The sequence below is a fragment of the Eptesicus fuscus genome, chromosome 15, assembly GCF_027574615.1.
Source record: "Eptesicus fuscus isolate TK198812 chromosome 15, DD_ASM_mEF_20220401, whole genome shotgun sequence".
NCBI classification, from domain to species: Eukaryota; Metazoa; Chordata; class Mammalia; order Chiroptera; family Vespertilionidae; genus Eptesicus; species Eptesicus fuscus.
In genome coordinates this window covers 30,745,849-30,761,914 of record NC_072487.1, presented here as the reverse complement: position 1 = coordinate 30,761,914, position 16,066 = coordinate 30,745,849, and the positions used below count along the sequence as shown (strand labels likewise).

At 45.6% G+C, this 16,066-nt stretch overlaps 1 protein-coding gene across 2 annotated transcripts in view; it reads left to right on the top strand.

Annotated features, from left to right (window-relative positions):
- Positions 1-399: 399 nt before the first annotated feature.
- The window catches only part of SLC1A1 (solute carrier family 1 member 1), a 64,101-nt gene continuing 48,434 nt past the window's right edge, over positions 400-16,066 (top strand). The window contains exon 1 of one of the 2 annotated variants that reach the window (XM_054727214.1): positions 400-853. In XM_054727214.1, the coding sequence (XP_054583189.1) occupies positions 763-853 (91 nt within the window). In that variant the 5' untranslated portion in view covers positions 400-762. The remainder of the gene's footprint in view (positions 854-16,066) is intronic. The other variant, XM_008144983.3, reaches the window with a different exon arrangement.

Here is a 16,066-nt window from a genome sequence, read left to right as displayed (position 1 = left end):
AGGCGGCGAGGTGATTAGGGCCCTCCTGTGAAAGTTCAGGTCTCTTTCTTTCCCTCCTCCTAGAGGCTGCGTGGGAAAGCAAAGGGGACCCAAGACAGAACTCAGTTTCCCCCCAACTCCTCCTGCCCAGAAGGGCACCACGTTCTCCAGTGATGTGCTGGTAATGGCTGGTGTGGAGAAAGGGGACCGGAAGGGGTGTGCAGGGTAAAGGCCAAAGCAAAGGGGTCAGTGGATTACGCAGAGGAGGAAACCCTAAATGCGAAAACCTAGCCTGACCATTTAAAAAAAAAAAAAAAAGGCGAGACATTCCGGGAGAAGGCGGGGCGCAGGTTCCCGGAGCAGCTCCTGGGCTCCAGCCTCGCGCAGGGCGCGCTCCCACGCTTGTTCCACCGGGACCGCGGGCGCCACACACGCACCGCCCGCCTCCGCGCTCTCCCGCTCCTCCCTCCTTTCTCGCTGGTTGGCACGCGCGCCGCACAGCGCCGCGGCGGCAGGAGGAGCCGGGCCCTCCCGCCCCGCATATTCACCGAGCTCCAGGCGCGGCGCGCACTCTCAGGTGGCGGCGGCGGCGGCGGTGACAGCGTCAGTGACAGCAGCGGCGGCAGCAGGCAGCGCACACCCTCTCCCCGACGCCGCCGCGTCCCGCCTCCGCTGCGCCGCGGAACCCCGGCGGCCCCCGGCCCCCCGCCGGCCCCGACGCGCACCACCGAGCACCGCGCACTGCAGCGGCCGCCGCGGCGGCTCCAAGCCCTGCCGCCCGCCATGAAGAAACTGGCGAGGAAGGGATGCGACCACAGGCGCTTCCTGAAGAATAACTGGCTGCTGCTCTCCACGGTCGCCGCCGTGGTGCTAGGTGAGCGGCGCGGCGGGTGGGCGACGCGCGCACCCTCGCGCGCTCCAGCGCCCAGGCCGCGTGCGGGGCGGGAGGGTGCGAGGGTGGGCCGGGCGTTGCACACCCAGTGCCCGGGTCCCTCGGCGCCTTCTCGGCTTCGGACCCCACGCGGGAGCTTGCCTCGCCCAGGGTGTTGTTTTGTGCACGGGAAGAACAAAGCTCATCGGAGCTCCCATTTGGGTGCCCCGGGAGCTGAGCTGCCGGGTCCTGCTGTACCCAAAACGATCAAAAAAGGGTTTGGAAGGGGGAAAGGGAAGCAAGTAGCTCTCGGTTCTTCCCGAGTGGAAGCAAACATGGGGGGTGTGGGGGTGTGTAATGGTATCTGCTCTCCAATTTTTGGTCTGAACCACGCTACCCGGACAGAGATGTGGATTACAGTTCTCATTGGACCGGACGGCCAGGGCGGTAGGGTGGGGGTGTTGCCCCTGCTTCCCAGGGGGCAATGTCTGGAAAGGTGCCTTCCCAGGCAGCGAGCACGAACTGCCGGCACCCGGGCTCTGAAAACCTGCCACATTCGTGCCAAAATCAGGGGTGACGGGAGTGGGAAGAAGAGACCTAGCAGAACTCAGTTTAACCCCCTTCTCCAATCTGCTAATGTGTAGACATGGGCTCCCTGAACTTCCTTCCTCTCCACACTGTTCTTCTATTGAAAATAATTTTCAAGTCATATTTGCTTGTTTTTCAACAAAAATGTATTTAAGTGATTCACTCCTGGCAGATCAGTGAACTGGGTGGATGTCTGAGCCATTGCTCAGAGGTATGAGTTGTACCTGTTTGGATTCTGGATTTCTGCCAGGTTGTCTGTTTTACAACTTGGGCTCTGGGGATGCTCCTCTTTGAGTTGGAGCCATGTCTGTGTCCTTTACTCTATGAGTTCACACAGGTGAGGACACACAGGAGGCGAGACTCCTCCTCAGTCCCCACCTTCCATTTGGAAACAGAAGCTGGGACCCACCAGCTGGCATGGTTCAGTCAGTAGCTGAGCGTCAACCTATGAACCAGGAGGTCTTGGTTTGATTCCTGGTCAGAGTGCAGCCGGCACCTCCCTCTGCAGCTGCTACTTCTGCATCTCAGAATATTTGGTGTTGCCTGCTCCCTCACTTAACCCTCCAGAAACTTGTGCAAAGTAAAGTCAGGTTTCTAGTAAATAAGTAGTGTTCTCTAATTGTCTTAGCAGAGGCCATTTGTGGGAGGAAAACAGAGAAGTAGAGAACCAAGTCTTGACCACTTAACTCTACTGTATCCCCCCCTAGAAGGGTCAAGTGGCTTAGGGCGGTTTTAGGGAAGATTTCTCTTTCCCCACCATGTTCAAATGACACTTGTCACAAAGAAAGTGACAAATAGATGAAATGATCTTGATTGTTTTCCTCATGACGAGAGTCCAGAATTAATGCTTATCTCCATTTAAGGACAGTTTTCAAGGGTAATCCTAGCCTGACATTTCCCTCCCAATTCCCTGTGGAACTGGAATCCTGCTTTTTCAGCCATGGGGTTTCTCCAGAGCGACTCGCCTGTTAACCGTGTGTTGCTGGCTTGGAAAGGATTTTGAGCAGTTGTTCCCTGGCCTTTAGAACCTGTTGCATAGGTACCTCTTTGGAGTCAAGAAGGATTACATGCCTATTTTGCAAACCTGGCATTTGGTCCTGATGGTCATTTTCCCTCCACTTTTAATGTGAGTGAGCCCAGGAGCTTGATTCAGAAAGGAAACACCCCCCCCCCCATATAAAAATTGTAAGGGCCCAGCTGAAGTCTTCCTACACATTTGCCCCTCCAGGAGCAACACAGGGGAGTTCCCTAGTGTTTCTGCTCCTGGTCTGAGAAGTGTCAAGCCTGGGCCACCCCCAGTGTACCCATCCATCACAAGCACTTCCCGAGATAATCCTTTCTCCCTCTTTCTTTGGAGCACTGGGCCTGTGTGGAAATTACTAGTACACCTGTTTGTGTTGTCTCATTAGTTTAACCATAAGTGAAATTCCAGCCAACTTATAGCAGTGACACTGCGTCCACTCCTAAGAACTTACTAGTTCGTGATATTAAGTTTAGTTTTATAATCTTAATTGATACAGAAAATCACAAACACTGTCATGCAGTTTCCCTTCTGGACCTTTTAGCATGTGGATCTTAAAGATGTATGAACTCTTAAATTTATTAACTACCCTGGCACAATGTAGGGCTGATTGCAGCCATTAACCTTTTGCACTCAGATGCCGAGTGTGACTCGACACGGTTAGCATCGGTAGCAGCTCGAGAAAAAAGCAAGCGAGCACAAAGGGTTAAAATGTTTGGTCCCTGCTGTAATTCAGCAGCCTTGACACTTTCAAATATTTTTATTATTAAAATGAGGGGCAAAAGTATGAAACAGCTTAAAGTCTTTGATTTTTCAAGACATAGCATATCTTTATTAGGTGTGAAAGTTCATTCTTTTCATGGACAAGAAGACACTAACTGCTAAACATTTTCTCAAATTCTTAGTCACGTGATAATGGGACTAAATAGTTAAATAACCAAATTTGTTAATTTCTGTGAAAGCCTACAAGGGCCTAGAAATAATATCTTGGCTATTCAACTGAGAGGCCTTTACGCAAACACCATTAGAGACAGTTTTCGTTGCCTTCATTACAATTCTTACAGGCTTTATCGTGCTTCTGTAGTGTAGTAGAATGAGCACAGAGCCTGGACTGGAGAGTGCTGGATTTGAATTCTGGCACTACCAGACTCTACCATTTAGCCAAATCTCTCATTCTCTGGGATCCTCAATGTCCTCATCTGGAAAATAGGGATATTTTTCATGACTTCATTTGTTATTAGGGTTGATTAATATAATGTGAAAACACACAGTTGTGGCACATAATAAGCACTTAATAAATGTTATCTTAAGGTGAATCGAAATAATTTTATTCTGAGGAAGTTAGTATTTTCTTACGAAATAAAGTTTCATGGTATTTCTGTTCTGCTTCGTGTCTGCTTTATACTACAGAGTTCAAGGTGATTCGAGTGTTTTGATGACATGCTCTATCTAAGGCCCAGGAGTGGAGAACTTTTTTTCTGCCAAGGGCCATTTGGATATTTATAACATCATTCTCGGGCCATACAAAATTATCACCTTAAAAATCAGCCTGCTATATTTGGCCGAACATTTAATTAACTCGCCCCTAATGCCTTGGCAGGGCCAGACCAAATGATTTCTCGGATCTTAAACAGCCCATGGGCCATATGTTCCCCAAATACCAGCCTCCAGGGCATTATTCATTTTTTTAAAAGATATTTTTAAAATGATTTTTTAAAAAGACTTAATCATTTTGTCTTGTGTCCCATAGCCCAATTCTCAATTCGTTTAGCAGGCTGAAATAGTGAGGGAAGAATTTTTGTGCTTCAAGTGGGAATTCTGTTCACACAGAATCGCAGGGTGAGAACGCTGTGCCAGGGCATTCTAATTCTGGTCACCCAATACTCATATTGTGCATAATGTTGGTAAAGCACTCAGGGGGTCCGCACCCTGTTCACAGCATAAAGCCTGGTCTTTCTGTCCAGACAGGTTGTGCTTTATTTCAGTCATTTGGAAAATCTGATTTCTAGCTTATGGATTTTTCAGGAAAGGAAATAGATGTTATTTACACAACAGAGCTAGCAAGCTTATTTATTCTGAATAATTTTCTTTGGAGTGCCCAAGGAAGCAATTATTTCTAGATTCAGATTCCATTGTCTACAACCAAGAACCGTTCTGAGTAATACCCTTGCCTCAGCCTTGCACCTCCTGAGCTGGAGTTCCTGTAGATGTATATCTGGTGGTGCTAATTTGAGTCATGGGATATGCTTTCTTGCTCTGCCTGTTTTTATATGTCTGTGAAACAACCCCCTGAGGACAGGGGTGAGCCGCAGCTCAGGCTAGTTCCAGGCCCAGCTCATCACCTGCACGGAACCTTGCGTACCGCAATGTTCAAAATAGATTTTGTTTTCCATGAAGCTCATTTGTTGTGGCAGGTCCCAGGCCTGGTACTGCTGGGCCTCTAATCAGCTCAGCCTTGGAATGTGCCTGCGGTAACCAACACTTAAATCTTTCATTCATTCAACAAGTATGTATTAGGCACCTACTGTGTACCAGGGACTGTTCTCGGGCTAGGGCATAAAGCAGTGAACAAAACAATAAAAGCCCTGTCCTTCTGGAACTTATGTTTAAATGGAGAGAGGTAACCAGTAAACAGAATAAATTGGTAAAAGACAATAGAGTTTATTAGAGGGTGAGCATGCTCTAGAGCAGTGGTTCTCAACCTTTCGAATGCCGCGACCCTTTAATACAGTTCCTCATGTTGTGGTGACCCCCAACCATAAAATTCTTTTCGTTGCTACTTCATAACTGTAATTTTGCTACTGTTATGAATCGTAATGTAAATATCTGTGTTTTCCGATGGTCTTAGGCGACCCTGCTAGCGGTTCTCAACCTGTGGGTTGCGACCCACAGGTTGAGAACCGCTGCTGTAGAGCCTATTGGAAAACACAGATATTTACATTACGATTCATTAACAGTAGCAAAATTACAGTTATGAAGTAGCAACGAAAATAATTTTATGGTTGGGGGTCACCACAACATGAGGAACTGTATTAAAGGGTCGCGGCATTCGAAAGGTTGAGAACCACTGCTCTAGAGTAACATAAGTCAGAGAGGAGGCTGGGGGTACAGTTTTAAATAGGGTTACAGGGAAGGCTCTGTTGAGAAGGTGACGATCAAATTGAGACAAAAGAGGTGAGGGAACATGGGCACAGTTACCTGGGGAGCATCCTGGCTTATTTGAGAAAGCACATGGCGTGGAGTGAGGAAGGGTGGGTGAGGCAGGAGGCTAGGATGGGGACAGAGCACTAGGATGGTGTAAGCTCTTCTATTATAAGGGCTTGGACTTTTTACTGGGAGATGGGAAACCATTAAAAGTTTTTGAGCAGAGAAGTGACATGGTCGGGTTGTATTTTAATCAGCTCTCTCGGGCACCTGTTTTGATCATAGACTGCAGAGGCAAGAGCGGAAAAAGAGATACCAGTTTAGGAGGCTAGTGCAGTTAACCTATGTATGTATTTTACTTGTTACCCTTGTCTAATCTCATTTCCATCATGGCTAGTGAAATCTTAGGAAATGCTTATGGAAAAAAAAAAAGTGTGCAACTATAAAGTAGCCATTGTTGCCATTATATAGATGAGAAAACTGAGATTCAAATAATAATTGGCAACACCAGATGTTCCTGTTCCTTCCCTTCTCCTCCTTCAGGCTGCTTCTCCTCCTACATCTTGCACCCCATCTCCTTGCTGATCCACCTGGGAGTCATGGTCCTCTGGCTGAGTGCCGTGGTGGAGTGGGGAATGGGAATTCTATACCATGCACTGAGACTGAGAAGGGGCAGCAATGTGTCTACATGGGACTCTCAGAATAGCAGTGGAGAAACATCGCTCCAGTGGCATTTGCCAGACTGCTCAGCCAGGCTGGTCTCCACTCCGGGCTCAGACCTACCCTTACCCCTCTGCCCATGAGGCTGCCTTGCTTTTCTTTCCGCCTCCAAATTCTGCCCTTCCTACCTTTTAATTAAGTGACTTGGTGTGACAGGAGTAGAGGGTGCGATTGAGTGACAGGGAAAAAACAAAAAAGCAAGGCTGCACAGGAGGTCAGGGGCAGATCCTGGGGGACCTGCAATGCCATGCTGACGAGTTTGGACATGATCCTGAGGATGAATTAAATTGAGTAGTAACAAGGTTAGAGCTGTGCTTAGAAAAGATCATTGAGGTAGATGGATGTGGAAAATGGATCCAAGGAGGGAGCTGACCCCCAAGGGTTTACTGTGAAGGTCCAGGCAGGGAGAGATGGAGACCTCCACTGGGCAGCAGCATTGGGAGTGGAAGGGAAAAGACAGCTGTGCCACGTCTTCAGTGGGTTAACCTGAGGGGGCTTGGCTGGGTTTGGTCCACAGGAGAAGGAGAAGGTGACCTCTAGCAGAAGAGGGAGAACTGGGAGGGACACCAGCTTGGAAAGAATTACGATGCTCTCCCACTGTACAGAACCAATGTCTACTTGGTATTTATTAGTTAGAATATATTCTAATTTTCTGTCTCTCTTACTGCCCATAAGTCTTTGAGGGAAGGAATTCTGTGTTGGTCCTCTCAGTACCCATAGCACCTGTCACATGGCTGGTAGTCTCAATACATGAGTTGAATTGTTGAGTCATTTATGACCCAGAGAGTTAGTAAGGCATTGTCTTGGTTTATTGAGTGAATAAATGAGCTCAAAGTCTAACTTGAAAATAAAATGAGAACGTAAAGTAAATGAGACTCTAAAAAGCTATGTAAGAAAGTATATCTGATAGTTAAACTCTCTGGACCTTTGTTTCTTATCAGAAAGAAGAGGGGTTTCGATTAGGTAGAAGAGCAAAGAGGATTTCATTCATGTGCCAACTCCCATTTATGTCCTGTATGATACCTTTGTTGAGAATGGGTTGGAAACAAAAGTTCTGAAATTGATTGCTTATGTCTGTCAAAGGCTTAGGATCAGGAAGTAGTAGCACGTGTCCTGAATAGTTACTGACCTTGGGTTAGAAAATCTCTTGAGGTTCCTTTTAGCTTTATGATCCTTTAGCTCTATGATTGTATAGTAATTCCTTAGTTCATTGCTAGGAGGCAGAGGAACTCTTCCATAGGGAACTAAGAGAGGGTTAAAGGTCATTACTGGAGGATAAAATGACCTTGACATTGACTCATTTGTTCTACATTTGAACTGTTTAATCAGTGACTTGAGTATAATAATGTAAATTGTATATGGGGCTATTATGAAGGCAATGTTCTGTGTCAGTATTGGATTATCCATTAGAGTAGTAATATGAGTTCAGTAAACCTATGTTATTTCTAGATGTGTATATATATTTTGCACATAGCTACCCTATGTACCTTAGAAAGAAAGGTCCTTTAGCTGGCTTGGCCCGAGTTCCACATATGGAACAATTAGGAAAGGAATTTTGGGCTTTGAGTGCCTATTTTTGAAATCAAATCAGAACCCACCAGATTTAGGGAATCACTAAAAAGATTCTGATTTTTGGTTGTTCTGTGCATAGTATGTGCCTAAAGTCTATCAAACCAAAACCTCACACAAAATTATCTAGACACAAAATTATAAAATGAATCTTAAAAACTTATTTTAAGTGTTAGACTCTGCACATCAGGGTTGATATAGACATTCTTAGTGTATCTGTGGGGAGGACTTTGAATGTAAATCGCTAAAGTGCATAGAAAAGGGAAAGGGGCTGTGTGTCTGTCTGTCTGTCTGTCTGACTTACTCAGCTTTAGTACTCAGAAAAGAGAAGATGGTTGATAAATACTCAGTATCTTGTTAGATGTTGCTTAATCTGTGATGCAGTGTTTGCAGATTTGAGCAGCAGGCGTAAGAAATAAGGGAAGCTTCACATGACGCAAGAAGTAAGAAATTACTGTGTGCTAAGTCAGGATGTGGTGCGGCTCGAGTAGTGCCTCAGGTGGTAAAAACCCTGGGTGAGCCAGACAAGGTGTACATAAATGGGATTATCATGTGAGCACTTGCTTGCAGTGAGAAAAAGCTTTCCACATTAATTAATTGTGAGAAATTGTGATTACCTTTAACAGAGCTGAGACTGAAAATAACTGTCCTGTAGGGAGGGAATCGGTGACACGTCTCGTGCCAGGGAAGCTCTGTTTGCCTGAGGAATTGCAGACCTCCCTGGTGTTGGTGTTGCTGGAGATCTGGGGTCACGTGTACTGTGGGGACTCGAGCCCTGTGAAAGAAAAGGCACTCATTTTAGATGACATCGAGTGGCCCATTGAAACTCCCCTGCAGCAGTGTCTGTTAAAGTAGCACGTGGCCTTCCCTATTTTGAATGTTACACATACGTAATAGAAGGCAGTATTGGAGACAGTACTGTTAAGCCAATAATTCACTTCGGAGCTAGAGTTTAGCTCACAGACAGATTTGGAAGGAGGTAATTCATTATACTTGCTGAGGAAACAGCCCCACATTGCAACAAAGAGTGCTCTGTTGCAACTAATAGGCTGCACAGTAACACCTCTGTTAATGGAAAGGAAGTGTTTCTGTGACGCACTCCTTGCCAGAAATGTTGCTAACCCTGGGTTTGGACTGCCTGCCCCATTACCAGGGGTAGGCTATTTCCTTCCCAGCAAATCCTCCTGAATTTTCTGGGATGGATGGACCCAGTCTCAGTCACAGACAGCTCACGCTGGGTGTCCCAGATCATCCCTCTCCCAGGTCTAGGCCCAGCTGTGTGAGCTCAGGGCCGCCATCCCCACTCAGTCAGGCTGGGAGGACACTATGCCTCATTTTCCACCTGGAGACCCAGGACCACAGTGAGGAGATAAGACCCTCTCGCCAGTCACTCCATGCTCAAGTTGAAGGCTTTGTTCCCAGGGCCCTTTTGGTTGCAGAGTCCCTAACCATGTCCACAGACAGGACAGTTGTGACAGCAGATCTTCATGTGTCCAGGAAGGCTCCTGAATCTAGCATCATGGGACTTCCTGCTAGGCCTGCATGTTGAAGCAAAGAGATGGCCTTTGGGGTCAGAATTTCAATTCAGAAAGCGCCTTCGAGGGTGTCGACCCTGTGTGTCTTTACTCTTATTACAGCACTGAGACAACATCTCTGGGCTCAGTGCTCTCAAATGGCTAAAACTACATTTAGTTACTCAACTAAGAGGGAATCCCTTACAGGAGAGAGCTTAAGTGAGATCATATACTAGTAATTGAATTACTTTTCTATCACTGTTCTATTGCTTGAGAGTTACCTGGTTCCTTATAACTCAGTAAAGAATTAAGTCAACAAAAAAAATGCACCAGCCCCAGAAATGCTTAACTATAGAAAGCCTAAAGTCCAAGCCTCTTCGCATTACTGGAAAATAAAGTGACCTGGGTCTATTTCTCTGCGTATTTCATATACTTAATTGTTTTCTGAGCCACCTAACTATTGTATAGGTTTCATATGAGATTCCCCAAATGATGAGACAATGAGGTAGACATTTTCTCTTTTGAAAAGTTCTTTCTCTATTGGTTAACCAAGTGTAATAGCTAATATTTAGTGAGGGCTTGCTATGAGATTGATGCACATTTCTTCCCCATTTGACGCTCAGCACAATGAAGTAGGGCATTTACTTATTTTACAGATGAGGGGACTGAGACTTACAAGGCTTAAGTTATCCAGCTGAGGTCAGAGTCAGAGCTGGGATTTATACCCAGGACTGCCTGACTGCAAAACTTAGGTTATTAACCATTAAGCAAGGCTACTTCCTTCCTGGCAAACCTTGATATACCTAATTGAAATTTCAGTTCAGCACTGGCCGGTATTTCTCAGTGGTTAGAGCATTGTCCCACACACCAAAGGGTGACCGGTTTCATTCCCTGTCAAGGGCATGTACCTGAGTTGCAGGTTCCATCCCTGGCCCTGGTCGGGGTGTGTGCAGGAGGCAACTAATCAATGTGCCTTTCTCACATCGATGCTTCTCTCTCTCTCTCTCCCTCTCTCTCTCCCTCTCCCTCTCCCTCTTCCCTTCCCTCCCTTCCACGCTCTTTAAAAAACTCAATGGACTATAGGGATGATAAAAACTGGGGGAAAAAAGCAATGGAAAAAATATCCTTGAGTGAGGATTTAAAAAAGAAAAAGAAGAGAGTTCAGATCATTCTTGCAGACTTCACTCTTGGCATCCTATATAATAAAAGGCTAATATGCAAATAGACCGAACTGCAGACCAACTGAACAACCAGTTGCTATGATGTGTGCTGACCACCAGGGGGCGCACGCAGTACATGGTAGGCGTCAACAGCAGGCAGCAGAGCGTGGAACATGGATGGCATTGGCTGCAGCTGGATGGTGGAGCAGTGGTGCCAGACCAAGGCGGGGTGCTGGTCACTGTCATTGGGGCGAGCCTCTGGTGGTTACTGAAAATTCTTTGCTCCCACACACCGGGTGCTCACACCTGCTGTCAGTGCTGGCCCTGCTCGCACCAGCTGCCAGCACCTGGCGGTGGCAGGAGTGGAGCTTCAGGCAGACAGGGGACCGGGGGCCGCAGTGGGAGGGGCTGGGCAGGACATGGAGGATGGGCTGAGACCTGCCCCTGTGCCCACCACAGCTTCATGGCCCACAGTTCCTTTCAAGTAACTAAATAAAGCTCCTAGTAACTAAATAAAGCCTGTTATCTTCCCTCTTGCTCCATCCCTTCTCTCTGTCTCTTGGATACTCTTTATTCTGTCCCTTAACTTGGAGCATTCACAGCATTTAGTCCTTTCTCCATTCTTTGTAAACCTTCTATTTGAACTTGCCTCATCCTTGCTTTACCCGGATGTGTTGTACTTTCCTACCCTAGTACTTGTGATTGTGTTTCACCCACTGTTGCCCTCCCCATCCTTGAAGATGGATCTAATTTTTACTTTTATCATATAGACTTCTCTGACTACACCAGTGGCGAACCTATGACACGCGTGTCAGCACTGACACGCGTAGCCATTTCTGATGACACACGGCTGCATGCCGAGGATGAAACATTTGCTGCTCCTGAGGATGAAACATTTGCGACTAGAGTCTTGGAGTTAGTTTTTTCCTCAGAGTGACACACTACCCGAGTTATGCTCAGTTTTTTGGCGAAGTTTGACACACTAAGCTCAAAAGGTTGCCCATCACTGGACTACACAGTCAGAGATCATCTCTCTTTGCTGTACTCTAATAACCTGTAATTTACATTCCCAAGTTATACTGCATTTGCACCACCACTCCCAGTCCTGCCCTAGGCAGACATCACTAATTGATTACAGTCCTCTTTGCCTCGGAGCTTTGTTATGGCCTCAGAATCCCCAAAACTATACTCCAGACAACCACTGTTAATCAAAGGGAATGTGCATGTAAGATGAAAAGTATTGTGCATTACTGTGAAAATCTATTCATTTAGCATTTAATTAGAAACTCAATTTAAATTGAATAAGTATTGATGTTCCTGGTAAGAGATGCAGAGTTGAGGTCTGTGTTTTGTCTTAGTCTGCCGGATTCAATATGTGCACAGATATTAATAACACGAGCCTAATAGATAAAAATAAAAAATAACATGATCCTACATGTGGTAAGTGCTATAAGAAAGCTGCAATGTACCATGGGCCTTCAACAAGAGATGGGATTGAGAAAGGGCCCTGAAGGACGCCGGGAATGTCCTTGAGCAGTTGGGCCTGGATTCCTAGGCCTGAGAATTGGGAAGATTACAAACCCAGGTAAAAATAAGCATATGAGTACAGAGGTCTTTATCCTATCTTGTGTCCAATTTCAGTATTGTATGGAACTACTACTACTACTACTACTATGACTTCTCTTTCTTACCTCAGTTTCCTGAGAATTAAAAAAAAAAAAAAGTGCTGTTTTATATAGGTCTCTCGCACTCATAGCATTGCACCTACTTATAGGAGGTGCTCCAAGTATTTTTGACTGATTACAAAACCTTCATTGAATAAGAGATAAATCCTTGACAAGCCTATCCCACTGATCCCCTACTAACCCACCTATTGGTATCAGTTTTTTGAGTGAAGACTCTGGGGAACTCTTACCCAAGCTGAAATATCCTAAATATACTTTACTACTAGTTTGAGGATCCCAGAAGAGCAAGCCTGGTCTTGAACATTTTTGAAGCCATTTTATTATGAGCTCAGCCTGGCCCTGAAACTCCCAGACTGGAGGGCATCTCTCTACCTGAGGAAGACCTGAGGGTGCCAGACCAGTGCCAGAACCAGTCTAATCTTCAGAGAGCTCTTTAGACTACAAAGAATGGAAGATCCATCTGGTTTCCCGAAGTTGGATCATGGCCTGGCGCTGAATCGGCTGTGGATGGTAGAGTCTTTTCGAATGTGGTCTTTAGCAACCCCTCTCTTTTTTGTTTCTTTCAATTATGGTTGACACCACCACCTGGCCTGTGTGGCTCAGTAGTTGAGCATTGACCTATGAACCAGAAAGTCACAGTTTGATTTCTGATCAGTGCACATGCCCGGGTTTTGGGCTTGATCCCCAGTAGGGGCATGCAGGAGGCAGCCATTCAATGATTCTCTCTCATCATTGATGTTTCTATCCCTCTCTCCCTCTCCCTTCCTCTCTGAAATCAATAAAAATATACCTAAAAAGGGGAAAAAAACAATTACGGTTGACATACAATATTATACTAGTTTCAGGTGTACAACATAATGGTTAGACATTTATATAACTTATGAAGTGATCACCCCAATAAATCTAGTGCTTATCTGACACTGTATAGTTATTACAATATTATTGACTATGTTCCCTGCGCTGTACTTTATATCTTTGTGAGCAATTCCAGTCTCCTTTAGTGAACTTGTTTTTCTCCCTTCATGCATCCTCTCACATCCTTGTCCATTTTCTGCCCATCTTTCTCCCTGTCTGGAGATTATTTTTGTGACAAGTAAGTAATCAGCCTCTCTGTGCTGCTTGTTCTGCTTGGATAAACACTAAACTTGGTCATTAAGAGTCTGAAGATGGGCTTTTACTTTTTTTTATTAGCAAAAGTTAATTGTCAACCAGGAGACATAATAGGTTTGCTCCATTTCTGCTTCCCCTTCATTTCTTTCTTTCTTACATCTGGAGAACGGCCAAAGTTTTCATTACATGGAGGAGCGTCTGAGGTCCACTGAGGAATGGAGCTTGAGATCTTGTTGTCGGTCTAAAACCCACAGACCCTGAGAAACATATCCAGATCACCTCTGAAACTGGTTTGCCACCTGCACTGAATATTAGTATTTTCTACTAATCTTTAGCTAGCTTGTTTATTTTGAAGGAAAAAAAAAACACGTAAAATCTAAAACCTAAAAATTTATATCTACTATTGTTTAAGTGGAAGTGATGGAGATTAAGGTTTGGTTGCTTTTTCAACTTCAAATGAGTAACCAGAGAAGTCTGGACTTACTGACTCTCAGACCTAGAACCCTGGAGTTCCCTGAAGTGGTGCTCATCTCTGAGCTCTTGCAGGATCTGTAAATCCCACTCAGTGCTCTGTGCTCTGTGCTCTAGGAAAAGGGGCTGGCGAGTGCAGTGGGAGGGGTGTGCACCTGTGACTTTTTGCTTAGATTTTCTCTTTTTTCCTACAGACAGATTGTATCTCCCCTTGTACAGCCTCTGCCCATGCTCCAGGGAACATCTGTTGTCTGTGAGGGAAATACTGAGAAAGGAGATTAAAGGTCCTCACAAACATAAAACATTTTGAGATTCCAAGAATAAAAATCCTCAGTGTTGCTGTGAAGATTGTACTCCCCATGTTTGAAGACCCTAGAAGACAAGGTCATCTTTGTGTGTTTTCTGGGGTCCAGCTCTCATCCTGCACCAATAGGCAGCTGGGCCCTTTTCAGTGGCTATATGGCCTCTTTAACATTCTCTTTGTAAGTGTTCTTTCCTTTCACAAACAAGCTGGCCTGTCTTAGCCTTTATTCTCCCAGTGAGGATTATGAGAAGCATCTGAGGTATTACAGACAGAGATTCCTGAGCCAGCCTTTCAACATTGCAGACCACTTTCATTTTAAGAAATATCATAGCCCTGGCTGGTTTGCCTCAGTGGATGAAGCGTCGGCCTGTGGACTGAAGGGTCCCGGGTTCAATTCCGGTCAGGGGCATGTGCCTGGGTTGCGGGCTCAATCCTCGGTGTGGGGCTTTGCAGGAGGCGGCTGATCGATGATTCTCTCTCATCATTGATGTTTCTCTCTCTCTCTCTCCCCCTCTTCCTTCCTCTCTGAAATCAATAAAAAAATACTTTTTAAGAAAAGAAAGAAATATCATAACATTCTTCAAATATGTCTTAACTACTTGGAGACAAAAGTAAACTTTTCTGCAGTCCTTGGAGTGGGGAAGGAGAAGTGAGAGTTACATCTCCACAGAAGTTGGGGAGTGGGGTGGGGAGGGAAGGGTACATGGCTGGCAGGCAGACCCCGTGGTTAGGAATCATGGAGAATAGAGTTCAGGGTGACACAAGTGTTTGAAGCAGAGGTGAAGAGCAGGCTGAGTCCCAGTTACTTAGACTTAGCATTCTGGATGCAGGGTTCATCAAACTGGGAGTTCCAGTCTTGTGACAGGTCTAGTAAGTCCAGGATGACTGGCTTGTTTTTCCCAGAGGTCGATCTCTTTCTCTGCCTTCAAATTGCTCCTGACTAAAACCCATTGTGGGGGAAGACGGTCAGATTTCACCTACACCTGGGGAGAAGGCTTTCTATGATTGTATAATGAACCAAGAAGTTATATATGGGAGTTGTGAAACTGGTTATTACAAAGAGGTATTATTCCCAGACATCTGTGTTAAACCTAAGGAAGAGGTGTGTCCTTCGAGCATAGGATTCCAGATCCTTTCCAAACTGTGTAAGTAGGGGTGAGGGGACTTGTCATTCCTTCAATGCCTTGTAGGCCAAATATTTGCTGAGATCACAAGACAGGGAGAGAGTAGAATGTGACCACAAAGTAGATAAAGGTCTTTCACAGGAATGCATGAGTCACCCATGAGATTATCAGATATAAACCATTTCAAGAAGGTGGGTTGGGGGGAGTACAATAGAGTAGACCAGAGGTTTAAAATGTGGGACTGACACACCTTCTGGAAGGAAAGAGAGTCTGGTTGCTCCTAGATTGACAGGTTTACTCACAAGCTGGACCTCTAAGCCAGTTGGATGCTTGCTGGAGAGACGGGTTCCTATGGGCTGGTCCTATAACCAGCCTCATCCTCATTTGAATCCAAGGGGCTCTTTGGAGGGGCTCCCCAGAAGGCTGGGAGAAGTCCTAAGGCATAGGAACCAGGCACCCAACTTCTCATGGGTGCATCACCATAGCCATTGTCCAAGGAGGACAATTTCAAGAGTCAGGACTACTGGAGAGTAGGGTATGTTTGGGTATGAAGGCCTTGGGGCAATGTAGCAGGGTTTATACCCATAGTCCTCTGGCTCAGTTTTTTCGCTCTGCTAATGTCATCCTCTATTTTCTCCTGCCTTTTGTAATTATGTTTGATGATTACAAAAGAAAAAATATAGAAATTGCAGTGGCTTCCTGGGCACATGCCTTAAATAGCAATTACAGTATATTCCTGGTTCATTTCACTGCAGCAGATATTAATCAGACACCCATGGAGTGTCAGGCTCAATGCCTGGGGCAAT